This window comes from Chrysochloris asiatica, unplaced genomic scaffold (genome assembly GCF_000296735.1).
Source record: "Chrysochloris asiatica unplaced genomic scaffold, ChrAsi1.0 scaffold00039, whole genome shotgun sequence".
Lineage (NCBI taxonomy): Eukaryota > Metazoa > Chordata > Mammalia > Afrosoricida > Chrysochloridae > Chrysochloris > Chrysochloris asiatica.
This window is the reverse complement of record NW_006408557.1, coordinates 7,468,662-7,496,459: the sequence shown is the minus strand read 5'-3', so window position 1 is coordinate 7,496,459 and position 27,798 is coordinate 7,468,662. Positions and strand designations below refer to the sequence as shown.

At 41.9% G+C, this 27,798-nt stretch overlaps 1 protein-coding gene and 1 pseudogene across 1 annotated transcript; one reads left to right on the top strand and one right to left on the bottom strand.

Annotated features, from left to right (window-relative positions):
* Window positions 1–2,691: 2,691 nt before the first annotated feature.
* On the bottom strand, window positions 2,692–6,839 carry LOC102834408 (annotated as a pseudogene).
* Window positions 6,840–11,502: 4,663 nt separating this feature from the next.
* On the top strand, window positions 11,503–25,431 carry RBBP9 (retinoblastoma binding protein 9). The gene is made up of 5 exons (XM_006860639.1): window positions 11,503–11,601; window positions 12,996–13,038; window positions 13,946–14,051; window positions 18,342–18,427; window positions 25,205–25,431. The coding sequence occupies exons 1-5, from the start codon at window positions 11,503–11,505 to the stop codon at window positions 25,429–25,431; spliced, it is 561 nt and encodes a 186-aa protein (XP_006860701.1).
* The last annotated feature ends 2,367 nt before the right edge of the window (window positions 25,432–27,798 follow it).

Here is a 27,798-nt window from a genome sequence, read left to right as displayed (position 1 = left end):
CTGCCCATCTTCCAGTATGGAGTGTAAGTCTACTTCCAGCTCCTTTGCCTCAGTCACTTTATCTCGTTTCTGGACATGTGCAGATATGGTCATCTGCTTCTGTTTTTTTGGGCATCTTCAGGGGCTATCTGTAGACTTAATACTTAGATGGGTATGTATTTTGGTATTTTTTATGCTTTCTGAATGTCTCCAGGTAGATGTGATCAGGAAATGGGCTTCCCTTTTCACTCTTCTTCCTGAGAAATTTCAAGATACCACTGTTGGTTGTTTTGATGTAATTTGGGATTTAATTTTAGGCCTATTTCTTCTTTTGACTGCTTGTCCCACTCCACAATCCCTGTTCAGGCCTTTTTTCTAGTTGGAAATAGTTCAGGGTCGGCTGTGGCCATTTGGTTTTAATTGGAAACTGTCTCTTTAAATTTCGAGGGGCTCTGTGCGCATGCATAGTAGAACCCTCCGAGGGTGGGGCTGGGGTGCTCACTAGCTCAGGCACCCCTATAGTCACCAGAATGGAGGTGCACAGACAGCAAGGGACCAATGAACAGCTACCAAAAGAAAATAATGTCCACACCTTTATCTCTGCAGTTCTGCCAGGTGTCTGTGGCCGCTCTGATTCTTCCCCTGCTTGGTCTCACCCAAAATGGTAGCTCCTGTAGTAGCCGAGCATCCTGGACTAGAAAGCAATAGATTTCTTGCTTCTGCCACAAATCCCCCCAGCTGTAAGCCTTCCAACCTTGTAAATATTTCTTTATATGTGGTTCAGAGCTCTGGGACCATCCATCCCTTGAGCCTGCTTGGTTGGGTCTTCTGGGTTTTTGTTGGCGGAGCTCCTTTACGGCACTTCCACCCGATCAGGCATCTTGTTTGATCTCTCTCCATTTCATTTTGGATGTTATTGTTATTATGTGCCATGCTGTCGGTTCTGACTCATAGCGACCCTGTACAGGGTTTCCTAGGCTGTACATCTTTACGGGAGCAGAAAACCTCGTTTCTCCCATGGAACAGCTGGTAGTTTTGAACTGCTGGACTTGCGGTTCGCAACCTCATTTGTAACCGCTACACTAATTTTGCACGTAGTAGCTCAAAATACCAATTGAGCCAGAAGAAGCCTTCTCATCAAGTATTAATCCTATCCCCTCTGTACACAGGGTCAATAGGAATGGGCAACTTAGACATTGGCTATGTAAAATGAGGGGGTGATAAAGCACGAAATGACTGGCTTAGAAGTTTTCAAGAGAGTTTAATTTAGCAGTGTGTGGGGGAAGATAGAGACCCCACTGAATAGTTTTCATCTTGTCTAGATGTGTCTGGTGAAAAGAGATAGGGATAAGATTCTTACGATTCAATAGTGAATAATTGTTATCATGACTAATTGTGACTATTACAACGGTAAAGGTAGACATTTTGTAACAAAAACGGGGGAGTATATCTTACAGTGCAGAAATAGAGGACCCTAGGACCATCAATGGAGAAGAGCACAAGCATAGTGTGGGACCCTATCTAGAGAACCAGTGACACCAGAGATGGAGGTAGAGATGAGGACATGGAGAAAGGAAGCAGCTGAGGACTCTGGACTCATGGAATAAGAGGAAGTGAGTGCTGGCAGCCAGGAGGCAGGCTTGCATAATGTGTCCTTTGGTTGTTTAAATTATTATATATTCCTGAATTTTTTGTGTCCATCCTTCTCCCCCCACCCCCAAAAAACAAAAACAAAACAAAACCGAATAACAACAGAGGGAATAGAAACAAATACTCTTGAATGATGATGCACAGAGTAGATTGTAATCACTGCAATGGAATGATGGTGTAAAACTGATGTCTCCCATGTAAACTATCAGTCAGTTCACAAAAAAACTTTAAAAAAAAGAACAACAAAACACTCAGAAATAAATAATAATTTAAACAACCAAAGGGCACATTCTGGAAGTCTGCCATCACAGAGCCTTTCTTTTTCCATGAGTCTAGAGTCCTCAGATGCTCTATCTCTCCATGTCCTCATCTCTGCCTCCATCTCTAGTGTCGGTACTTCTCTAGTGGATAGGGTCCCACATTCTTCTTGTGCTCTTTTCCCTTGATGTTCCTAAGGGTCCTTTGTTCCTGGACTATAAAAGTAACGATTCCCCCTTTTATTATCAATACATTTTTCTTCTTAAATACAACACATCAATTTATTTAAATATATGCCAAATAACATCAATCAAAACATTACAAAATATAAAACTATATTTGTTCAAGGCTATTTCCTGAGGTTGTATTATAATACCCAAAGATTTTAAGAAAGCTCAAATTAATCAAGGACTAACAAAATAAACATACATTGATGAGGTTATATCACTGTAGTTACAATGAAACGTTCATAATTCTCTAAGAAAGTTTGCTCACATGAAGCACAGTTTTTCAAAGGTTACTTACATCACAGTAGCAGTATGGAAGAAACATCCAATTATTGACAAAGTACTCTTTTACTATGGAATTGCTTGTGTGTACTGTATTGTGAGGCATATCTGAAGGCTTTCCCATACTCCTTACATTCATAAGGCTTCTCTCCACTGTGGATTCTTCTATGTGCAGTCAGGACTGAGGAATCCCTAAAACTTTTCCCACAACTACATACACTAGGCTTTTTTGCACTGTGAGTTCACATATGTACAGTGAGGGCTGAGGAAAAACAAAGGCTTTTCCACATCCTTTTCATTTATAGTGCTTCTCTCCACTGTGCATTCTTCTCTGTGTTGTGAGGCTTGAGGCTTGTGTAAAGGCTTTTCCACACTCCTTACATTCAAAGGGACTCTCTCCACTGCAGAATCGCTTGTATATACTGTGTTGTGAGGCACATCTGAAGGCTTTGCCACACGCCTTACATTCCTAAGACCTCTCTCCACTGTGGATTCTTCTGTCTTCTGAAGTGAGAGCCTTGGCTAAAGGCTTTGCTACATTCCTTACATTCATAGGGCCATTTCTGAAGGTGACCATTCCCAGTATGAGTCTACATGTGCACACTATGATGTTAGGAATGTCTGAAGGCATTCCCACACTCCTTACAATCATAGGGTTTCTCTCCACTGTGGATTCTTCTATGTACAGCGAGGGCTGAGGCTCTTCTGAAGGCTTTCCCACACTCCTTACAATCATAGGGCCTCTCGCCGCTGTGGATTCTTCTATGTACAGTGAGAGCTGAGGTTCTTCTGAAGGCTTTCCCACACTCCTTACATTCATAAGGCTTCTCTCCGCTGTGGATTTTTCTATGTGCAGTCAGGGCTGAGGAACTAATAAATGTTTTCCCACATTCCTTACATTCATAAGGCCTCTCTCCACTGTGAGTTCGCATATGTACAGTAAGGGTTGTGGAAGAAATAAAGGCTTTCCTACATTCCTTACATTCATAGGGCCTCTCTCCACTGTGAATTCGCATGTGTCTACTGCATTGTGAGGACTGTCTGAAGGCTTTCCCACATTGTTTACATTCATAAGGCTTCTCTCCACTGTGGATTCGTCTATGTGCAGTCAGGGCTGAGGAATCACTAAAAGTTTTCCCACATTCCATACATTCATAAGGCCTCTCTCCACTGTGAGTTCGCATATGTACAGTGAGGGCTGAGGGAGAAACAAAGGCTTTACCACACTCCTTACATTCATAAGGCCTCTCTCCACTGTGGATTCTTCCATGTGTTGTGAGCCTTGAGGCTCGGCTAAAGGCTTTCCCACAGTGATTACATTTATAGAGCCTATCTCCACTGTGAGTTTGCATATGTCTACTAAGCTGAGAGGAATCCCTAAAGGCTTTCCCACACTCCTCATATTTAAAAGGCCTCTGTCCTCTGTGAGTTCGTATATGTGCAGTGAGTTGTGAGGTCTGCCTAAACACTTTCCCACACCCCTTACATTCATAGGGCTTCTCTCCACTGTGGATTCTTCTATGTGCAGTCAGGACTGAAAAATCACTAAATGTTTTCCCACATTCCTTACATTTAGAAGGCCTCTCTCCACTGTGAGTGTTTACATGTTGAGTGAGGGAGGAGGCCTCAGGAATTACTTTCTTACATTCAGAAGGCTTTTCTCTCTTGTAAGAGTTATTATTTAAAATGAGAGATGAAGGGCAAGTATCCATTCTGAAACATTCTTTACATACACACTGATGGCCTCCCGTCCTAAAGGGCGAGAAACTACAGAAAAATTCCATCCACTTGCTGAATTCATACCCGTCATTACTGGTGATTGCTGAGACAGGATTCTTGAGAGTTGACATACAAAGGAAGCCTTTCCCACATATCTTACATTCATGGGTATTTTTCCCATTATGAGTTCTCACAGGAGTGGTCACGTAAGAGCGACACCTGCAGTCTTCTCCACAATCCGTACACTGACAGTTACTGCTTCCATTGTGAGTCCTACTACAATTTTTCTCTAGGGAATGGACCAGGAAAGTTTCTCCATACTTGCAGCATTCAAAAGGATCTACTTCAGTGGGATCTACTTCGTGCACAGTAAGATCAGGAATCGGGCTGGAGGTTTTCCCACACTGGCTGCCTTCAGAACGTTCACAGAAGTTCTCGACTGCACCAGTTCTGTGAAAAACACGCAATGTAAATGTAAAAATAATGGTGTGCGCTGCAAAACACTCAGTTCTCAAGAAAGACACAAGTAATAAAAAGGCAGTTATCTTGTTGGAAATAAATGTCAAATTATAGCATTACCAAACACAGTGAACGTGGATGGCTTTTCTCTTAATTGTTTCATGGTTCATCTAGCACAACTACTACCATTACCATCAATGTGTAAGGCTTCCTGGTCATTGTGTCCAAGTTAAATATGCTTTAAACATTTCACTGACTTATACTTACAAAAATGTTCTTTCATGAAATTTCACTGAACCCATAGTTTTACAGCCAGGTTTATACACATATACATGGGTCCTGGTGAAGGATTAACACTAGACAGCAAGCTAGATTTGAACCTCATAGTGGAATGACTTGATGGCATGTAATAACAGCAGTCCACCGGCTGCTCCTTGGAAAGCCAACAAAGGATTGGTATAAGTCTGAACTGATTCAGCAGACACAACACCTATAATATCAGTTGGCTTCAGGGATTCAAACCACTTTGTAATGACTCAGCAATTGCCAACATAAATAAGAGAAGTGTCCACACTGCATAGAAATCAAAACTATTGCCTAATAGAATTTAATTTGATGAAGAAACAATCAATGGCACTGCATTCAAGGATGATGAGCAAACCTCCAATATGAACATGTCACTCTACACACTCCTGCACCATATCTGAATGGCACACTACTGACAGTTTCTTAGTTGACTAAAATTCAATAGGCAAGAGATTTGACTGTTGGGAAATGCATATGCAACATTTCTTTGTCCAGCAATTATTGAATCAAAAATGTTCACAGAATGATGGAATTGAAAGATGATTGAATTGTCCATGACGTTTTTGGAGTCCCCTCATTTAAGTGTACTTTGATGTTATGACACCTCATGAGACTTTCTGAAGCACTAATTTCTGTTGTTTGAATCACACTCACCTCAAATGTCTCCCCTGGTTGTCAAGGTAGTCCTTCCAGCCATGTGATTCCTTGATTTCACCTGACATGTAATAACAAGGTGTTACTCTTCAGAAATTGCACTATTATATGCTCACTGGGTAACTTTTCTCCATCATTAAGGTTTCCAGCCACTGATCCAATCATTCAGGTTAAAGTCCATAGTAAGAAACAAAGGTACTTAGTAAGTAAGAAAGCAGAGGTACTTAGAGTAAAGCTAAAATCAAAATATTAAGTTCAGGTATCTGTGAAGTTGTGTCTATAAGCCAAAATAAACTTTTTGAAGCTGACTGATTCCCTTCATTCAAGGATGGGCCTAAAATTTCGTTTCCTCCGGCTTCCTGACACATGGGCCTCAATTACTCTTAGGTCCACTGTCCTCAAATTTTTCCTTAGCTTCTCTAAGAAAACAATGGGTAGAGCTACCATGAAACTCAGGAGTCCCTGTGTGGTGGTGTAGGATAAATTCCCCAGCTGCCCCTAGGAAACTCTACACAGGGTCTCTAAGTGTTGGAATCGATCCCACGGCAGTTCACAACATGGAGCTCATGGAGAAATGTACATCGCAAGGGAAGACCGTGATGACCAATGAAAGTGTTCTTGTCACCCAGAGAGTACTCTGTTCTCCAGATGTTCTGAAGGTGACAGGTGTAAGTTTATTTGCAGCAAAATCATGATGTCAAACTTGTTATAAACTCAATAAAAGGAACCCACACAAGTCTCTCAGTGCATGAAAGTGTCCCCTGAACTAAATAAAGCAGCCCAAGTTCTGGTAGGGTAGCGGTTAGGAATCCGGCTGCAAACCACAAGGTCAGCAGTTGGAAAGTACCAGCTGTTCCGCAGGAGAAAAATGAGGCTTTCTGCTGCCGTAAAGATTTACAGCCTCGGAACCCTGTACAGGGTCACTATGAGTCGGAACCGACTCCACAGCACATAACCACCACCACCAAGATTTTTATTCACAAGAAAAATGAAAGCTCAGTTTAGTGTATACAGCTCTGTATTAAGGGAATCCCAGATACATGAGCTCCATATAGTAGGGGACCATGACTTTTATTTAACACGGTATTCCCATTGTTCATCTCATATAATCAAGCACAATTGACGAGTAAAATATTTTTGTTCACTAAAGGATTAAAAAAGAAAAAGGAAGATGCTATTCATACCGACTGAAGCCAGGTTTCTCAAGGTTTCCATCATCACGTCTTGGTAGAGTTTCCTCTGAGCAGGATCCAGCAAATCCCACTCTTCCTGGGTGAAGACCACCACCACATCTTCAATGATCATTGTACCAGTGCTGATCCCAGGACACCGATGGCACTCACCATTCCCGTGCTCCACCTTCAGGAAGTCTAAGAGCAGGTCCCTGACAGGACTCGGAGCTCCAGGGATTCAGGCAGAGGGACCGCGGTGGACGCCGATCTTGGGGCACCCTGGGAACAGACGCACAACAGCCATCCACGCTTCGAATCCTGGTCGTTCATGAACCAGAGTCGCGACTGGGCTACTCTCCCTGCTCCACGTGTGAGATCAGAAATGGAAGAGATATGGGTGGAGTCAATGGTAGTGTCCCCAGGTGGATGTCTTTCACTAGAGTAGGAGCAAGCCCAAATGGGAACTCAAACTTCCGCTTCCGGTTTTTGTGACGTTTGGTGCATCAGAAACGGCTCCGAGCGGAAACATAGAGGTATCTAGCTGATTGTTACCGTGGTGTTCACTGGATTCTCTGGCATTCGATCAAGATTGTCCTTCATTCCCGCGCTCCATCTTCGTGAAGTCTAAGAGCAGGTCCCGACAGGACCCGGAGCTCCGCGGACGGGAGTGGATGCGGAGCTCCGGGCACTTTGGGAACAGATGCACAACAGCCATCCGCGCTTTAAATCCTGGTTGTTTATGGACCTCAGTCACCGACTGATCTCAGTCCCCCTGCTCCACTTGTGAGACCAGAAATGAAAGGGACATGGGCACAGTTCGTGATGAACAAACCGGAAGTGACGCAGCGCCGCTTCCGTACAGAAGACAATTGCAGTGTTGTTCTCAGGGGGAATGCCATAGTTCCAAAAAGAAAAACCCAACCAAACCACAGCCGGAAATATATGGGAGGACGGTAATTGGGTAACACGGATATACAGGATACCGACCCGTGAATCCCCATGGCCCTGACTCTGCATGTTTCGCAGACTTCCTCTGGGGTGGGGGGCAACAAGGCTGCTGGCATGAGAAGCGGACTTTGCTTTGTCTATATATCAATACATTTTGATTGCATGTTTGATCACTTTCAGACTAAAGATATGATAGAATTCTTCAATTTCATCCCCACTGACTTTAGTGGTTGGCCCGGAAATTTGAATAATAGTGGTATTAACTGGTCTTCCTCGTAGGCATATGGATATTATCGGATCAAGACATAGTTCTTTTTGATGATACATGTGACGTCATTTCTTTTTGCCATTCCTGGCATAGTAACCCATGTGATTGTCAGATCCAAATGACCAATACCAATCCATATCCATTCACTAATGCCTAGGATATTGATGTTTATGCAATCCATTTAATTTTTGACAATTTCCATTTTTCCTAGATTCATAGTTCGTACATTCCATGTTCTGATATTTAATGACTGTTTACAGCTGTTTCACTTCATTTTTAGTTGTGCCCCATCCGCAAATGAAGGTCCCAAGGGCTTTACTCCATTCACGTCATTATGGTCAACTCTACTTAGAGGAGGCAGCTCTTCTCCAGCCCCATTTTGGGTGACTTCCAACCTGAGGGGCTCATTTTCTGGCACTGTATCTTAAGTGTTTCACTGCTATTCATAAGATCTTCAATGATTAAATATTCAGAAGTAGTTCTCTCCTTCCTAGTCTGTCTTCTTCTGGAAGCTCATCTGAAACCTGTCCACTGTGGGTGACCCTGTGGTATTTAAAATACCTGTCGCACAACTTTCAGAATCACAGCAACACACAAGCCACCACAGTATGACAAACTGACAGACGAGTGGTGGAAATTTTCCTTTTACCCGTTGTATTTTCTAGTTTTACATAAATGGAATCATACAGTACATACTCTTTTTTTTTTCATCTTAGTTGACAGCATAAATTTATGTATGTATGTATGTATGTATGGTATTGCATATATCAGCAATTCATTGCTTAAGAGACTAAGTTTTTATTTAACGCTCATATACATTGATCTAAAGTTCAAGGAGTCATGGAGTGGCGCTGTGGGTTAATGCGCCAGACTGCAAAGCCATTTGAACTGCAAGGTCGGTGGTTCACCCTCACCAGTTACTTCTCGGAAACCCTATATAGGGTCACAATGGGTTGGAATCGACTCAACAGCACTTCACAACAACAACAACAAAGTTCAAGAGAAAGGACATGTTTTGCCTTTCCAATAGAATGTTGTGTGGGGTGTATCACTGCTCACCTACTTATACCTTTTTAAAAGGTAAACTACTAAGGAGTGATTTTCAATGCCAGGTGTTAAAACACACTTGAGTCACACAGTAGTGAATCTATGGGTGGGGGTAGGATTCAAAAGCACTCTTCTGGTTATTCCCATTTCTAATTGCATATGCACTCTTCTGCTCACCCTCTTTTTCAGTAAGATTTTGTTGTTGTTAAGTGCTGTTGAATCAGTTCCGACCCATGGCAGCCTTGTATGGGTTTCCAAGGAGCAGCTGGTGAGCCTGAACCTCAGACCTTGCAGTTCAAAGTGATTTTGCGGTCCAGCGCATTAACCCACAGCACCACACCAGGACTCCAACCGATCATACTATATAGATACGTTGTTGTTGTTGTTCTTAGGTGCTGTCGAGTTGGTTCCAACTCACAGTTACCTGATGCACAACACAGCAAAACAGCCTGAAATTTCATACCAACAAGTAGTGGTCTATTCCACAGTCTACCCCTGGCTTTGTTGTTGTGGCTGTTGATAACTGAGCTTTTCCACTGATGTAGTCAATTAATGCCCACAGGTGTAGTAAGTTTCATTCCTGTGTATTACATCCGGTGAGGTACATGTATATAGTTGCCTTTTATGTTGTTTTAAAAGGTTTTTGTAATGAATAAGTTGTTGGTCTTGCAAAATTCTATCATGTCATCTCCAATATCATTTCTATCACCAAGATCATATTTTACAACTACGGTTCCTTTTTGTTTCTAACGTTCACATTCCAATCATCAGTAATTATCAATGCATCTTGATGGCTTGTTTCATCAATTTCAGACTGAAGATGTTGGTTGTTGTCGAATCTGACCCATAGTGACCCTACATAGGGTTTCCGAGGAGCATCTGGTGAGCTTGAACCACCGACCTTTCAGTTAAAACGACTTTGCAGTCTGGCACATTAACCCACAGTGCCACACCAGGAAGATGTTGGTAGAATGCTTCAATTTCATCATCAGTGGCTTTAATGGTTGGTGTGTAAATTTGATTAATGGTGGTATTAACTTGTCTTCCTTATAGGAATATGGACATTATCCTATCACAGACACCATTGTGCTTCAAGATAGATCTTGAAATGTTCTTTTTGACAATGAATGCGACACCATTCATCTTCAAGTTGATGTGCCTGCCATAGTAAACCATTTGCTTGTTTGATTCGAAATGATGGATACCAGTCCATTTAAGGTCTCTAATGCCTAGTATATCAATCTTTATGCGTTCCATTTCATTTTTGACAACTTCCAGTTTTGTAGATTCATACTTCATACATTCCATGTTCTGATTATTAATGGATACTTGCAGTTGCTTCTCCTCATTTTGAGTTATGCCCCATCAGCAAATGAAGGTCCCAAAAGCTTTGCTCTATTCACATCATTATGATCAACTCTACGTAGTGGTTACGAATCGGGCTGCGAACCTAAAGGTCAGCGGTTCGAAACTACCAGCCGCTCCGCGGGAGAAAGATGAGGCTTTCTACTCCCGTAAGGATTTACACTCTCGGAAACCCTGTACAGGGTCGCTATGGGTCGGAACCGACTCAACGGCACTTAACAACAACAACAACAACTACTTTGAGGAGGCAACTCTTCCTGAGTCATATTTTGAGTACCTTACAATCTGAGGGGCTCATTTTCAGGCCTTATATCTGACACTGTTTTGCTATTGTTCCTAATGTTTTCAGTGGCTAGCCATTCAGAAGTACTCTTTCTTCCTAGTATGTTTTAGTTTGGAAACCTACTGATATTTAAAACACCGGCGGCATAGCTTTCAGCATCACAGCAACACAGAATCCACCACAGTATCACAAATTCACAGACAAGTTGTGACCTAAAATATAAGAATTGTCATAATAGGTAAATTATTTCATTGGTACCTCAGTTTCTAAATCTCTAAATTGGTTAAGCATGAACGAACACCTGTTAAAATCACAGTATCTAATGCAATGAAAAATAACAACTAGCAATTATACTAAAAATACACTTTCCTATAAAAATAGCATTAAAGAGATAACACATTCTGGACATGTCACACCTGCCCTAAATAAGCGGGGAGTGTGGAGGCATGGCGGGCCGGGGGGGGGGGGGCAAGTAAAAGGGATGTACATTTGGCAGAAACTCTTAAAGTTTCTTTTTAACTGTCCTAGTGTCGCACTGATAAAGACTGGTTCTTAACTGAAAAGTGAGTGAATCTATAAGCCTTCTCCTTTGAGAGAAAGACCTGGCAATGTGCTGCCATAATAAAATATTTACTACCTTGGAAACCCTAAGGGGCAGTTCTACGCTGTGAATTCTCCAGCCATGAGGTGGAATCAACTGGATGTCAATAGGTTTGGTGCTTGTTACAACGCAAGGACGGAAACCAAAGAGTAAAGAATGGTCTTACTAGGATTCTAGGACTACAATTCCCAGAATGCCACAGCACAGATTCCCTAACCGGACATAGCTTTGCACTCTGAGCCCTGCTGGACCTGCTGCTAGGAGCACTTATGACTTCTGCACCCATGGTTTCTCCAAGCAAGGCAGTTATTGTTCCCGGGAACGGAGGCGGGGATGTGAACACTCACGGCTGGTATGGCTGGGTCAAAAAGAGGTTGGAGCAGGTAAGAGACAGGTGAGGGAATGACGACTTTAGTTTGAAGGCCCCCACCCTCTCCATTCCGACCCCAGCAATGTTCATTGTGTTTTATAACCCTCTGTGCTACCCTTTCTTATTTTCTCAGTGAGTCCTAGCACTAGGTGGAATTTTTGGTTGGTAAAGCTCCCCAGGCTCTGGTAGCGAGTGGTTACGAATCGGGCTGCTAATCTCACGGTCAGAAACTACCAGCTATTGCGGGAGAAAGATGAGGCTTTCTGCTCCCTAAAGATTTATAGCCTCGGAAACCTTATGCAGGGTCGCTATGAATCAGAACCGACTCCACAGCACATAACAACAAGAAGAACAACAAAGCTCCCAGGCTTCTCTGAGAACTCAGTCCTTAGACTAAAAGGTACCATTTCTGAGAGAGTCAGAGATTAAGCCCTCCTTCCCTTACCCCACGGAGTCTTGGTGTTGAATTAAGTAGTGTGCTGTAAGGTCGGTTTGAACCTCTTCTTGGTAGCCCCATACAGGGTCGCTGTGAGTCGGAATCCACTCGGCTGCATTTAACAACAACCCTCCCTCCAAATCAATTGTTATTTCATATTTAGGACGTTCCTACATACTTTCTCACCTATTTCTATAGCTCCCTGCTTCCGATTCAAAACAAAAGTGTATATTGAATGCGTATAAAAGATATCGTATGTCATGTGTACACATGATAAAGCATAATAATGTAATGAGTATCACCAAGCTAACAGCTAGAGCCCTATTTAAAATCTTTGAAGTCACCTGTGTGTCCCACAATGCATCTCCCTACCATCCTGAAAGTTTTATATAAATGATACCCTATTGTAGGCTGTCTTGTGCAACTTGTTGTTGTTTTTAATAGTCTTCGATAACCTGGCAATAAGACCATTTGTGGGTTGCCTTCTCTAGAATAGGCTCTAGACTAGAGTTCCAGGCTAGGATTGTGGGTAAAAACAAGGCCAGAGCTGCAAACTTTACTAGCAGGCCTGGAATTGTCAAAAGATTGGGATCTCCACTTTTTGTACCATGTTCTGTATTACATGAACCATTCTGTACCTGTCTCCTGGCACAGTATGTTTGGCTCTTAGTCTGTGTAGATTGATTTATACCTTCTTTCTAGATAGTTGCCTGTAGTGATAAATAATTGAGGTACAAATACAGATACAGATCTATAGAACTGGCTAGATACAGAACTACATACAGATGGAATTTATGAGGCGGGATCATGTGTAATCCTGTAGCACTTAACCCAGTTCATTTTGTAATTGGTAAGCAAATACTTACTGAATTGATAAAGATCAGATCAGGTGAGTCTCATTTCTTCTTAGCATAGTATTATTTGTAATTAAATTCTTTATTATAGTTTTTTTTCCCCCCCTCATATCATAGATACCTGGTTTCCAGTGTTTGGCTAAAAACATGCCTGACCCAAGTAAGTTTAAACTTGTTTTTAAATAGCCATCTTGTTGGGTTTTTAGTCTCTTCTCACCACTTTTCTGATAAGGAACAGGAATAACATAGTAGAAAAGCCAAGTGTGCATATATGCCTGGTGGTGGTGGTGGTGGATATGTGCCATCAAATCGGTTCCAACTTTTAGAAACCTGCATAAGCTTTTTGAGGCTGTAACTTTTCATGGGAGCAGAAAGCCTCATCCTTCTCCCTCACTGCTGACCTTGCTCTTAGCAGCGCACTTGTAACCCACTATGCTGCCAGAGCTCTTTGCGTATATGCTAAGAATGAATAATAGCAAGTAGCTTGGGAAAGAGAGTGCCAAATCAAAAATTCTTGTAAGAAGCAAGAAAACCACCTGGGCCTGATAAAATGTAATTTTCAACTCTGTAAGCAGTGTGAGTTTTAGGAGACTTTTTGAAAATGTGTAGGTGTTTGAGACAGAGGTATGCTAAGACTTTACAGTGCCTATTTGATATTTGATATTAATATTTTAAAATTTTAACGTTGTCACTTTGTCCTGGAACAGCCTAGATCTTATCTTGGGAATTCCATTTATTGAAAAAAAGAATATATATACGAATGAATTTTAGAGAGAATATTGTCAATTTTGAAAGTTTACATTAAAGTTTCAAAGTTAGTTATATTTTATTATTTTCTTGATGCTTTCTTATAAGAGTATGATAAAAACAAAACCAAAACTATAAATCAAAACTAGTTTCGGAGCTTCCAAACACTACCACATAAGTCATTAGCCCTATTAAAACAATCCCATCTCCCATGTGGACCTACAGTTTAAAAGTTGTAAGCTGCTGAGTGGTCCTCTGTTAGGAAGATGGACAGTGTTAGACTCTCAAATGACAGCCTCTCTTCTTTACTTGAACCTCAGTTACAGCTCAAGAGAGCATCTGGTTGCCCTTCATGGAAACGGAGCTCCAATGTGATGAGAAGACCATTATCATAGGCCACAGTTCCGGGGCCATTGCTGCCATGAGGTGTGATCCTGATTGAGTTGCCATCATTTGTATATGTTCTAACACTATTGACTTGGAAAATGCCTTGTGTATACCTTACGTTTCTACCTCACAGGAGATAGTGCTAACCTTAAAAGTGGTAGCGTAACCTGTTTTTATTCCTTCTTGGGTTGGTTACTGGGCTACAGCAAGTGATCCTTTTAAAACAAGTTGTGGTGTAAAGGATGATTACTACAGGCTCCAGGGGCTTCCCACCATCATCAGAAAGACTCTTTGGCTTTCATGGCCCTCTGATGCCATCGGTAGTGTCTCCCCTACCTCATCATTAAATTGAACTCTACTCTAGTTTCATTGTTGTTTCTTGAACATACCAAACACACTCTTAAATTAGGCCTTTACTTGCTGTTCTGTCTGGGATGTTCTTTCCCCAGATATCTGCATGGCTTTCTCTTTCCCTCTAAGTCTCTGCTCAGATGTCATCTTATCGCAGAGGCTTTTCCTGATCACTCCATAGGAAACAGCAACCTCGCTACTGGATCTAGCTCCTTATTGTTCTCTATAGCACTTACCATCTGATATCTGCTTTCCTTGTCACTTACCAATAAAATGTTAAGTTCCATGATTGCGGGACTTTGTTTGTTCACTATGACGCTGAGACCCCAGTGCTTAGAAGAATGCCAGGCATATGGTAGGTGCTCAGTCAATATTTGCTGGATGATGGGAACTGTTATTCCCCAGTGATGCCCTACCCAGCTCTTAGGCTTCAAGGGTAATCCCTGACACTCTCTCTTAGAACGTCACATCTTCCCTTAGAAGGCATAGAGGGTGGGGACTTAGCTGACTGAATAAGCCTATTAGGATTGGGTTTCTTCCATATTTGCTAGAATGGATGACAAAGGATTATAGTTTTTGTTTGTCCCAAGCAGTTGTTCAGGATATCGCATGAATTGCATGTCAGAATCTTGCCAACTTCCTTAATACTTCAGACACACTAATCTAAGCTGTAAGAATAATATATTTCTCAGTGTGGCATTACAAAATTATAGTGCAGTTGTAGTATAAGGAATGTTTATAAGCTGCCAGGGGTTGTTGAGAAAATGAAGATGAGAACCCTGTATTTTTTAAATCAGTTTTATCTCAAGACTCCTGAAAGTTCTTACTGAGTTGTTAGTAACTGCCCAAAGAATGGACTTCTAAAGTTAGGTAGGCAAAGAGACCTCTGACAGTATACGGTTGGTTGCAGAACAAACTGTAAACACAGTCCCACAGTGTTACGGTCAGCATACATCATGTTAACAAAGTAATCAAAGCAACCTGACCCATAATAGGATCACTGGCAGCACGTAACCTGAGATGATGGAGTGGGAAGGACACATCATCTCTTATTTAGTATTCTTTTCAAAAATATTACACCTCAATTTAATGATGAGGTATGAGGTCGTGTTGGTGGATAGGGGAGTTTCCCAGAGGAAATCTGAAAGTGGTTACCATATGAAGAAGATAAAGGCAGACTAAAGAGACAGACCACTCCTACTTGAATAAGCAGTCTAAGATTTATTATGGGGAAAACTTACATATAAGGCGAGATGATGGGTGGCATCAGAATGGATAGACTTCTGTGCTACTTTCCTAAGCTTGAAAAATTATGTAGATGGGCTAATACGGATTTGTCTCACAACTCCCTTCCCTCAAGTCCCAACTGCCCAGGTGTTATCATATGGATCTGGGTTCCTTCACAGAGATTATATTTCTTGCATCCAGGACGCTGTGTCCTTGTGCTTCCTGCTTGTTTTAAGGAATGTGTTATTTGTCAGTACTGTGGTCAATTGCAGGCCTGGAGTCAAATCATTGGTCTTCTCGATATGAGGAAAGTCAGACAAATTCAGGATAGGGCATAGTTTACAACTAGAGAAGACTTTTGAAAAAGCTCAGTATCACTTAAAATGACAAATTTAAAAGAGGAATCATGAAAATGAAATGTAAGGCATGATCCTTGACTAGAACCAGGATTGAAATGAACATTTTAAAGAATGTTTTGGGCACAGTTGGGGAAAAGCTAAAGAGAAAACAGTATTGAAAGCTTGACAGTGAGTGTCTCCTCCTCTAACTTCACACGGGAGATGGAGAATCACTATCGTATGGCACTCTCTGCTGGGTTAAATAATTGGTAGTAATGTCCACACAGAACTCAGACCATACTCAAAATTATGGTGTTTACTATAGGAAAGAACAGAATCAGAAATGTTGAAGATACAGTTCTTTGATCAGAACAAGTGTTTCTCAGCCATGCCCACAATCATGCCTCTCTCTAGTTCTTGGCCTCGCAGCCATGCAGCCCCTTGACCTCTGCCCTGTTCAGGTGTTACAAAGCTCTTTTGGCTTTGCCAATAAATGCCCCAACGCACTTCATTCTACCAGTAAGCCTTAGCTAGAAGGCACTCATCTCTAGCTCTGTGGATCAGCAAACCTAGCTCCCTAGACAAATACCTGGGAGGCACCCCACTCTACCAAGTCTTCTACCCTGAAGCATTCAGCTTTCTCACTTGTGTGCTGGGAAGCCCACTGCTGTGTCTCTTGCTGGTCACCTAATTCTGCTATCAGTACTTCTCTACTACCACTTGTCTGCCTCTGCTTCTCATTGTCTCTTACTTCTATGGTGACACAGCTTTCTGTCTCCTAGATCGAAAAGGTTCAGCGCAAGAATCTCATTTTTAAACCTAGCAGGATGGCAAAAACGGACCAGTCCCCACATTAGAGTTTCATATACCTTATTTGCATGGTCCAACAACAAAAATGCCATGTACCTTATTTACATTATTAGCAAGCTATCCAATACAAGCAGTCCTGGTGTGGCACTGTGGGTTAATGCGCCAGACTGCAAAGCCATTTGAACTGCAAGGTGGCAGTTCAAACTCACCAGCTGCTCCTTGGAAACCCTGTACAGGGTCTCTATGGGTCAGAACTGACTTGACGGCACTTGACGGCGCTATGGGTTAATGTGCCAGACTGCAAAACCATTTGAACTGCAAGGTTGGTGGTTCAAGCTCACCAGCTGCTCCTTGGAAACCCTTTATATAGGGTCGCTATGGGTCGGAACCAACTTGAAGGCACTTAACAACAATCCAATACAAACACCTCACATTTGCACATCCCTACTCAACAACAATTCAGTCATTGGAGTTGGTGTGGGTGCTACAGGATAATCACTGGACTGCAAGGTTGGTTTGATCTACAAGATCTGCAGTTCAAACCCACTAGCCACTCCTTGGAAACCCTACACAGGGTTGCTGTGAGTCGGAAATGACTCGACGGCACTTACCAACAACAACAACCCAGTCATTTGGTGGGCATTACAAAGGCTATGGCTAAAAGGGCCATATCTAGTAGGTCACTACTCTGTAAGTCTCAATGTTAATTTTATTGAGTAAGACTCTGTGGTTGTGCAAGAGAGTAACATTGTTAGCAGATAAATGCTGAGTATTTTTAGTGCTAAATTGTAGCAAAATTATCAACTTAGGTGTTGTTCTTTTAACTTCTCTGTGGGCTTCACATTTTTCATTAAAAAGTTAGGGGCAAAATGTTTTGGCCCAATAGCAAAATGACAATCCAAAATCTTTTCTGCTACATGGGCCCATTGACGCTATTACTGTTTCACATCTCTCTGATGCCTCTGCCTTCCTACTTCCTAATTAAGCAAGCTGGCTGCAAATAGTTGAGTGTCTACTTGTTGGGCATTCTAAGGGACCAAGGACACAAAGATCGATAAGGTTCAGGCCTTCCCATGTAGAACTGATGGTTGATTATGGGGATGCAAATACAATGCAATGCAAATGAGTGCTGCAGTGTGGAGTGGTTGGTGTACCAGTTGTATACTTCTGATACTGAGCAGTATGTGGTTTATGGACCACTTGTATTACGGTCACCTGAGTTGGAGGTATCACCTTTCAAAATGCAGATGCGTGGTCCTCAACCCCTACCCATCTATGAATCACATGCCCTTAGTCTAAGCCTGGGGAAACTGCATGTAACTAACTCTCCAAGTAATGCAGATGTTGACATTAATGGTGCACATCAGAGAGTTGTTAAACTTTTCATGTTTACCTGGAAAGGACTGCACAAGAGGGTTAGTTTGTCTTGAAAAATGAGTAGGAATTTTCCAAGTAGCAGTTTGTTTGTTATTTTTCATATTAACAACAGGATATAGCATGTGCTTTCTATAAACTAAAACAAAAGAGTTTTAAAGTATTTTTTGACTTCTTGGTGATTGGATTTGAACATAAAAGTGAGCTGACATAATTTTTCTCTCTCCAGATATGCAGAAACACACCGAGTATTTGCTATTATACTAGTGTCTGCATACACATCAGACTTGGGCGATGAAAATGAGCGTGCAAGTGGTAAGTTGGATGTCTTTTGCCTTGTTTTCTCCCTTCTTTTTTCCTTTTTATTGTGAATTAGGGTGAAAGTTTACAGAGAAAATCAGTTTTCTCTTCAACAATTCATATACATTTTGTTTCATATCATTGATTGCAGTGTCCACAGTGTAACATCACTGATTCCGCTTTCTGTTTGTCTCCTATTTCCATTCATCTTTCTTTCCTAACTCTTGTCCTTTTGATCAAATGCTACCCTTTTCATCTCAAATGGTTGATTATTATAAGGAGTGCGTACCTCCTTAGTGTAATTGTTCCCCTTAAAGATCTGTTGTTTGACTGAAAATTGAGCCATGTGTGTGACTTCATTTCTAGACCTGAAGGATGACTGAGGGCCATAGTCTAGGGGGTCCCACCAGTCTCTCTCCAGCCAGTGGGACTGGTTTTTCTTTTTATGATTTTGAATTTTATTCTGCATTTTTCTTCCACTGTATCCTACAAGATCTTCTACTACATCCCTTTCAGATCAGTTGGTAGAAGTAGTGGGGCACCATCTAGTTTTTATGGTATCCAGGTCATGGAGGGCGAGGTTCATGTGGTCCATTAGTTAATTGGATTAAATGTTTCTGTGCGTTTTCCATTTTTTTCTCACTTTTCTTTGCTCCATATAGGTAGAGACCAATAATTGCACCTTAGATAGTAGCTCAAGAGCTTTTAAGACCCAGTTGCTACCCACCAAAGTAGGCTGTAGAATATTGTCTCTGTGAACGATGTTATGCCAGTTGACCTTGCTGTCCTCCAAGACTATGGTCCTGAGCCACAAAGCTCAGTGACTCCTGTTTGGTTATTACTAAGTTCTTATAACTTTGCACCCTGTATGCTCTACTATATTCAAGCATAAATTTGCAGTATAGGTAAGTGGTGGTGGTTATGTGCCGTGGAGTTGGTTCTGACTCATAGCAACCCTGTACATGGTTTCCGAGGCTGTAAATCTTTATGGGAGCAGAAAGCCTCATCTTTCTCCCACGGAGCAGCTGGTAGTTTCGAACTGCTGATCTTGTGATTGGCAGCCTGACTTGTAACCACTACGCTATCAGAGCTCCTTAATATGGGTAAGTACATATGTAGAAATATCTTCTGTCAACACCTGTGGGAAGAATGGGATTATACTCAGGAATACACATAAATTTGACAGAGGATATTTCTACATAAATATAGGTAAGTAACTACATATGTAGAAATATCCTCTGTCAAATTTATGTGTATTCCTGAGTATAGTCCCATTCTTCCCACAGGTGTTCAGCTTGCATGTCCATCTATGTATCTGCTCTAGAATATTGTTGCTATGATACATGAGTAAGTTCTTTTAGCAAGATCGGCATGAGGCTGGTCCCTATGAGTTGGAGGTTAAAGATATCCCAACTGTTTGATTTTTCCATGTTATACCACTCCACAATCTTTTTTTTTTAACATGAAAAATATTTCTTTTACACCCCACCTCCCAGACCAGCAGAATTCCTCTTGAGCATCCATAACGTATAATCGTACTCCTTAGACATTTTCTCACTGTTTTCCAATCAGCAAGTGGACAGCTTGTATGCCAATGATAGTATTCTTGTTCTGTGACTCTGCTGGTCATTTGTCCAATTCCCTGTGATCACCACACCTTAGTCTACTGAGATTCCTGGAGTCACAATGATTGGGATGCCTGTGTCTTCTGGAAATTTAGGAAGGAAGGGCTAATTTATTTGATGGCATGGACATGTATTGTAAAAGCACATGTGACTGTAAGTTCTGTTTTGGCCTCAGCTCCAGGATTTGTAGTTAGACTCTAAACCAGACTCAGCATCTGCCCCTAGTGAATTCAGTGTCCAGGGGCCCCTCTGAAACCACAATTCATCCTGCTGGGTATATAGAGCAGTGATGGGTAAAAAGTATTCTTCACCAAACCCCAAACCACTGCCATTAACAGAACTGCCCCATAGGGTTTCCAAGACTGTAATCATTATAGAACCAGACTGCCATATCGTTCCACTGCAAAGGCATGGTGGGTTGGAACTGCCAACCTTTAGCTTAGCAGTTGAGTGTTTTAAGCACAGTGCCACCATAGTTCTTACAAAGAACTCTTGGGGTTCTTTAATTGGGGCTTGATAATACTTACTATTTCTATGCATGCATGTTCTCTAGATCCTGAGTTTATGGTAGGATTATACTTCTGTCTTAGCTCCTTAGTGCTGCTCCAACAGAAAAACCCATAATGGGTGGCTTTACTTCGCCTCATGTACTTTGGACATGTCCTCAGAAGGTATCAGTCCCTGAAGAATGGCATCCTGCTTGGTAAAGGAGAAGGTCAGTGAGAAAGGGGAAGCCCCCCAGTGAGATGCATCAACACAGGGCTGCACCAGTGGGCTCAAACATAACAAAGGAGTGAGTATGGCACAGGGCCGAGCAGTGTTTCATTCTATTGTATATAGGGCCACTGTGAGCTGGAACTGTCTTGATGACAGCAATAAAGAACAAAAATTTATTTCCTCACAGTTCAGGAGGCTAGAAGTTTAAATTCAGGGTGCTGGCTATAGGGAAAGGCTGCGGAGGAAGGTCTTTGTCTCTTATAGCTTCTGTTACCCTTGTAACTCAGTTTCTTGAAGATCAGTAGGCGGCTTCCACCCCCCTCCCCCACAGTTGCATCTTCCCTTGTTTCTGCTTCCTTGTCTCTGTGTCCAGGCTTCTCATACTCAGAAGCGATGCCCTACGCTGATGTGGCCAGAGCAAAGAAAGCCCTATTTTCACATAGGATCACATCCACATGGAGAGGTTAGGAGTCCCACACGTATTTAGGGGAAGGAGACACATGACTCTTCAACTCCCTTTGAAGTCAGGTGTGGGCAAGTGACCTTAGCCATGGTGGTAATGGAAGTAGAGTCAAGAAGGAACCTCCTGAGTTTCTAGGTGGTGAAAAAAGACAATTTGAGTAGTGACCACACCACTCCACGATCTTTGATATTAGTCACCACTCCTCCCCTCTCTCATGCCCCAGGGTTCTGCAACATGCTGCAACATCTCACAAAACTCATAACTGCCAAAGGGAATGATTCATGCAATTGTGGAGGCTTGCAACTCCCAAATCCATAGTTCACAGATCAGTCCGGAGGAATCTTCTCACCCATGTAGTCTTAGGAACTGAGGAACCCAGATTGGCAGGTCAGATGCATGATTGGCAGATTGGCAGGCTGTTGATGCATGAGGCTGCTGGAGCTGGTGAATTAGTTTCATGAGCTAAAGGTCAGACATAGTGAACTAGATGTAATATCCAGGGCAGGTGAGCAAGCTTTTCCAAAGCAGTCCTATAAATTGGAATACCTGAGAGAAACAGTGCGGTGAATCCACCCTCTAGTAAGGTGTTGTTATGTACCCTGGAGTCGGTTCTGACTCATAGCGACCCTGAACAGTGTTTCCGAGGCTGTAAATCTGTACGGGAGCAGAAAGCCTCATGTTTCTCCCGCAAAACAGCTGATAGTCCAATTCGTAACCAGTACACTACCAGAGCTCCTTCTAGTAAGGTGGGGACCTCCAAAATTCTTATTTTTGTTGTTTAGTGCTGTCAAGTCCATTCTGACTCAAAGAGACCCCACATAGGGTATCTGAGAAACAGATGGTGGGTTTGAACTACCAACCTTATGGTTAGCATTCCAGTGCTTATCCTACAGTGTCATACCTTACTCCTTAGTTTCACCCTAATCCTGCCTCATTAACAACTCACTTCAAAATGAGTCCATAATCACAGACAGAGGCTAGGATTTACACTATATCACAGAATGGAGAAATTTGGCTAGAAGGGTCATAATAAATAATTAGCTGCCCTGCAGGTGGTATTATGCACTGTTGTTGTTAAGTGCCATCAAGTTGTTTCTGACTCATAGCAACCCTGTATAGGATTTCCAAGGAGAGGCTGGTGAATTTGAACTACTGACCTTGCAGTTCAAACTGACCTGGCAAACCAGTGCTTTATCCTATAGCACCATACCAGGACTCCAGTATTTATCTTTTTACTTCTGTTGCCTTTAACTCTTGTCTTGCTCCTAGTGTCTTCCTTTTCCCTCATCATTTTTTGCTGACCTCACTTTTAATGTATATTGCTTTTTTCTGCTTTCTTCACTTAAGTAATTATGTGCCTAGGAGCTCTGGTAGTATACTGATTATGAATCAGGCTGCTAATCTCAAGTTCATTAGTTCGAAACTACCAGCCTTTCCATGGGAGACAGATGAGGCTTTCTGCTCCCTTAAAGATTTACAGTCTCAGAAACCCTATACAGGGTTGCTATGAGTCAGAAACCCTGTGCTGACTCCATGGCACATCACTACCATCACTGTCTAGTTGTACATAGGGTTGCTGAGTCAGAACCAATTTGATGGTGCCTAACAACAGTAATACCCCTCACCAAAGGAGCTCTGGTAGCTTAGTGGTTACAAATCGGGCTGCGAACCTCACGGTCAGCAGTTGGAAACTACCAGCTGTTCCGCGGGAGAATGATGAGGCTTTCTGCTCCCATGAAGATTTACAGCCTCGGAAACCCTGTACAGGGTCGCTGTGAGTCAGAACCAACACCACAGCACATAACAACAACAGTAATAACAACCCTCAGTTAGATGATGTCATAATGACCCTGTATAGGGTTTCCAAGAGTCCTGGTATGGTGCTGGACTGAAAGGTCGGTTGAACCATAGGGTCAGTGGTTCAAACACACCAGCTGCTCCTCAGAAACCCTATCAGGGTCGCTATGAATCAGAAGATGACTTTACAGCAATTAACAATATTTCCAAGGAGCAGCTGGTGGGTTTGAACTAACCAGGCCTGACCCTGCTTAGCTTCTGATACCAGGTGTGTTCAGGTTGGTATGGCCTTAGATAACAACTCTCTAGTTAGTAATAATTCCCTTTACTTCCGATTCCTTAATTCTGAACCCCATTTTTTATTATCTATTTTCTCTACATTTCTTACCTGTACATCATTAACTATTTCCCACTTTTTCAGTCCTTATATATATCATCTTTTTTTTTAAATGTTTTATTGTGAATTTTGTGATCGTTTACATGGGAGAACATTAGCTTTACATTCATCCTATCGTATATCGTTTCATTGCCATGATTACAATCCCCTCCATGCATCATCAACCAACCCTGCAAGCCTGCCCCCCAGTCATCAGTACACAACCACTCTCCTTCTCTGGGCCTAAAGTCCCCAGCTGCTCCATCTCTCCACATCATAGTCTCTGCCTCAATCTCTGATGTCACTGCTTCTCTGGATAGGGTCCCACACACCACTCTTCTCCCTTGATGGTCCCAGGGAACTCCGCTTCTGGACTGCAAAGTCAATCACTCCCCTCCTTTTGCTACAAAACGTCTACCTTTACATTTCCAACCCTCGCAGGCAGTCCTGATAATAGTTATTTACTATTGTACCTCAAGGGACTTATCCCCATTTCCTTTCATGAGACCCACCCAGACAGATTGGATACTGCTCAGTGGAAATTCTACTTTCTTCTGCACCCTCTGGATCTAGGCTCCCTCTTGAAAGCTTGTAAGCCAGTCACTTCTTGCTTTTGTAGCCCCCATTTTGGGTAGCCTATGTCCAAGTTGCCCGTTCCTGTCTACTCTGTGTATGGAGGGGTGAGAATGATCCTCGCTGTAAAGATTTGTTCCCTCTTGAGCTACTGCATCCATGTGTGTAGATCAAGTTCATCAAATTGTATCAGATTACTCTTTTTTTCCTCTTCTTTATTCTTCTAGTTGAGCTCTAATCATCCAGTCATTGAAACCAGGTCAAGTGGATATTATCTGCAAGTGTGTGTGTTCAGATGCATATGCCCTCTCTTCTTATCAGCTGGACGCTTCACTCTCCACTCTAGTCCTCTATGGCTCTGTAACTGACTCTGGGCCTAAGCGTTCCCAGGTCTTGCCACACTGCTGGCCAACCAGGTCTCCACCTGGGTTCACAAGAGTCTATTGAACGTTGTAGGGCTTAGCTCGCAGCTTCATTGCTGTTTTTCCTTCACTTCTATCATCTTTTCTTGATTATGTTATTATCAACTTATTCTTTATTATCTTTCAGCCAAAATTCATTTTAGTTTATTAATGTTTTATTGTGATATCTATAATCATAGTTGGATTTTTGGTGTGGCGCTGTGGGCTAATGTGTCAGACTGCAAAGTTGTTTGAACTGCAAGGTTGGTGGTTCAAGCTCACTAGCTGCTCCTTGGAAACCCTATACAGGGTTGCTATGGGTCGGAATCTACATGACAGCACTTTAAAAACACCACCACCACCAAAAATCATAGTTAGAGAAACGAAATCAGAAAATGATTGCTACCTTTGTTTTGTTAGGAGACACAAGGGTGGCAGAACCAAGGGTAAAACTAGCATCCAGCAAAGATAAAGTGGGGCCCCTCACTGAGATGAAAAACAGAAGATTAAGGTGTGGCTTTTCCTTTCTGCCTTACTAAGAAAACCCAGAACAGCTTAAAACCCTAATGGAATACAAGAAATGTTTACCATGCATCTTCAAATAAAAATAGATACTTTGAGAGATAGAAGACTTCTTTCTAACCTATGATCTAAAAATGAACCCTGATTTTATTAAAATTTATATCCCTGTGGAATCAAGCTCTCTAGATTTGAAAATGAAACAAGTGCTATAATTTTACACTTAGCAGGTTCTGATTCTTTGTGTCTCTGTTAGGAACTCCTTTAGATATTCAGAAGGGAGAGTGTGTGATGAGCTTTTTTGTTTGTTGTTTTCTGTAGGATACTTCAACCACCCCTGGCAGTGGGAAAAGATCAAGGCCAACTGTCCTAACATCGTGCAGTTTGGGTCCACTGATGATCCTTTCCTTCCCTGGAAGGAACAACAAGAAGTTGCCGATAAGCTGGAAGCCAAATTGTACAAATACAGTGACTGTGGCCACTTTCAGAACACGGAGTTTCATGAACTGATTAGTGTGGTAAAGTCTTTGCTGAAAGTGCCAGCATAGACAGGATGCTTGCTGTTAGTTTGGGGTACAGCAATAATATCTATGCTATATATTAGATACTTCCTAGGTGTACAAGCAGATCAAGTTCAGTTCCAGAAAGGCCTGAAAAAGTTTGTGGTCTAACTAATTTAGATAGCACTTCCATTTTCATAGAATTGAAACCTCTCCAAGTTGCTGTGAATGGTAGTAATTTTCCCATATGATGAGGAACACAAAACAGCTTAATCACATTTGTCTATCCAAAGTGGACCAGTCAGAAAAGAACAAAGGTTTGTTGATTGCTAGTCCAGAGTCTCGTTTCTTTGAAATAAAATAAACTTTTATATTTTATTGGTAAAGGAAAATTTGACCAAGGGTCCAGAATAGAATATTGGCTTGAAATCTAAAACACTAGCTGCTCTTTCAAGGTGGCTGGGATATCAAATCCAGACTAGGGTGTCCACCTTTTACTGTGTGTCCCCTAGTCCATCAGATGTGTAAGCTACATTAGGATGCTAAGTCAGGGGTCTATGAGGGTCAGCTGGCATACAAGTGAGCATAGCACACAAGACGATTGTGGAATGATGAGAGGAGGTGGGCTGGTGTGATTGGGAAAGCTCATGCTTATCTAAAGACAGCACTCATAATCAGGATCAGGGGATTGTTGCCATGTGGAAATGAGGGCAAGGTTTTATCACAATTCTGATTTTTTGAGGGGAAAAAATCCTACAACAGGTTTTGAATCAGGGTATATGATGCATTATGTCGTCCTTGTACTCACTGATTATGTTATGTACAAATAATTATGTACAAATACCAAAAGCCAAATGAAACCCCAGACATCCATTTCAAGCTATGTCAACAACATTAACTTAGCCAGGTGCTTTTAGATGATCCTATGTAAAGCCTAAGATAACCAAAATGAACATAATTTCCAAGGATGAGACCATGGGAACAATTTAGATTTTGTGACTAAGTCTTATATATTTTAAAAAATTGTTCTAGCTTTTAATTTTTGTGATTTTTAAATTTGTTTTTAAATTGTGAATTATGTGAGTTTACATGGGAGAACATTAGTTTTACATTCATCCTATCGTATATCGTTTCATTTCTGTGAACTTTAAAATCTCTTTCAAACATCATTCCGTAATCTGATCACTCTTTTTTATTTCCTAACATTTTTTGGGTATTACCGCAAGCTATTTCACACTGTATGTTGTAGAACCTGATGTTTAATGAAATGTGGCTTCCCACACTGTCTACTCATAGAAGGAATTCAGTGTTTTCTTTTTATCCCGAAAGCCTTTTGCTTTCTTCATGGAGTCAACTCTGACTCCTGGAAACCCCATGCATGTCAGAGTAGAACAGGGCTCGTAGGGTTTTCAAGGCTGTGCCGTTTGGAAGAAAATTGCCAGGCTTGTTGTCTGAGGCATCTCTGCATGGATTTGAACCACCAGAAGTCAAATGCTTAACCAGTTTTACCAACCAGGGGACTCCTTAAGTACACATAGAAAAAAGTCAGGATAGGTACTCAAGATTTAATTGCAGTTGTCTTTGGGAAATGGAAATTTTGGTAGGTATGGAGTGATGTCTTTATTTTATAGGTCTGGGAATTATTTGAATTTGTTAGACTAAATATATATAACTATGTATTTTATTTGTAAAAATAAGATTGAAGGAGGGGCAAGATGGTGGATTAAGCAGTCACTCACACCCCTCTACAACTAAATCAATGAACAAATAAAAATGAATACAGAGATTTTGTAGCTCTAGCTAGACAGGAGTTGATGTGTTGGAGTACCATATCAGGAGAGACAGAGCAGGGATGATGGCAGGGCTGAGATTAGTTAACTTCCAGTACCCTCTCTGCAGCCATTTTGGAATGTGGACTGGTAACACCAGGAGTAAAGAACCCAGGATGGCATCTACACTGAGGACACACCAGCTCAGAGATTCCAGGTCAAGAGCCTTGAAAAGGTCTGACAAAAGGGTGGGGGTTCCTTCTCATTTGGGGTAGAGCCAAGAGACACAACATGGATTTGAAGTTAACAAAGGACAGTGTGGTCTGATTAAAGTGAAAACTGGCTGTGGGAATTCACAAGCAGGGAATAGGGAAGCCCAAGTAAGTATTTGGGAAGCTGACAGTGGAGGTGAATGCTTTTGAGTCTTGATCAGTCCAAAGGCAGGTGGGCATTCTGATTCAGAGCCAGAGAAGAGATGCGGGGCCCATCTATAGGCCAGGATGAGAATAGTATATCAAACAGGCAACCTAGTGGGAACCAGCTGGCTCCCTACCAACAACTAGGCACAGGAGAAATCCTGTTTAGGATTGCCCATAACAGTAAGGACACAAAGTTCTCTCCCCACCTCTCACACCCACAGCCAGTA

Excerpts from the sequence above, each read along its gene's own strand:
- RBBP9 (XM_006860639.1), top strand. The coding sequence starts at position 11,503 with ATGGTTTCTCCAAGCAAGGCAGTTATTGTTCCCGGGAACGGAGGCGGG. Across the intron at positions 11,602-12,995 it reads TCAAAAAGAGGTTGGAGCAG|ATACCTGGTTTCCAGTGTTT; the intron begins GTAAGAGACAGG and ends CTCATATCATAG. Across the intron at positions 14,052-18,341 it reads GGGGCCATTGCTGCCATGAG|ATATGCAGAAACACACCGAG; the intron begins GTGTGATCCTGA and ends TTCTCTCTCCAG.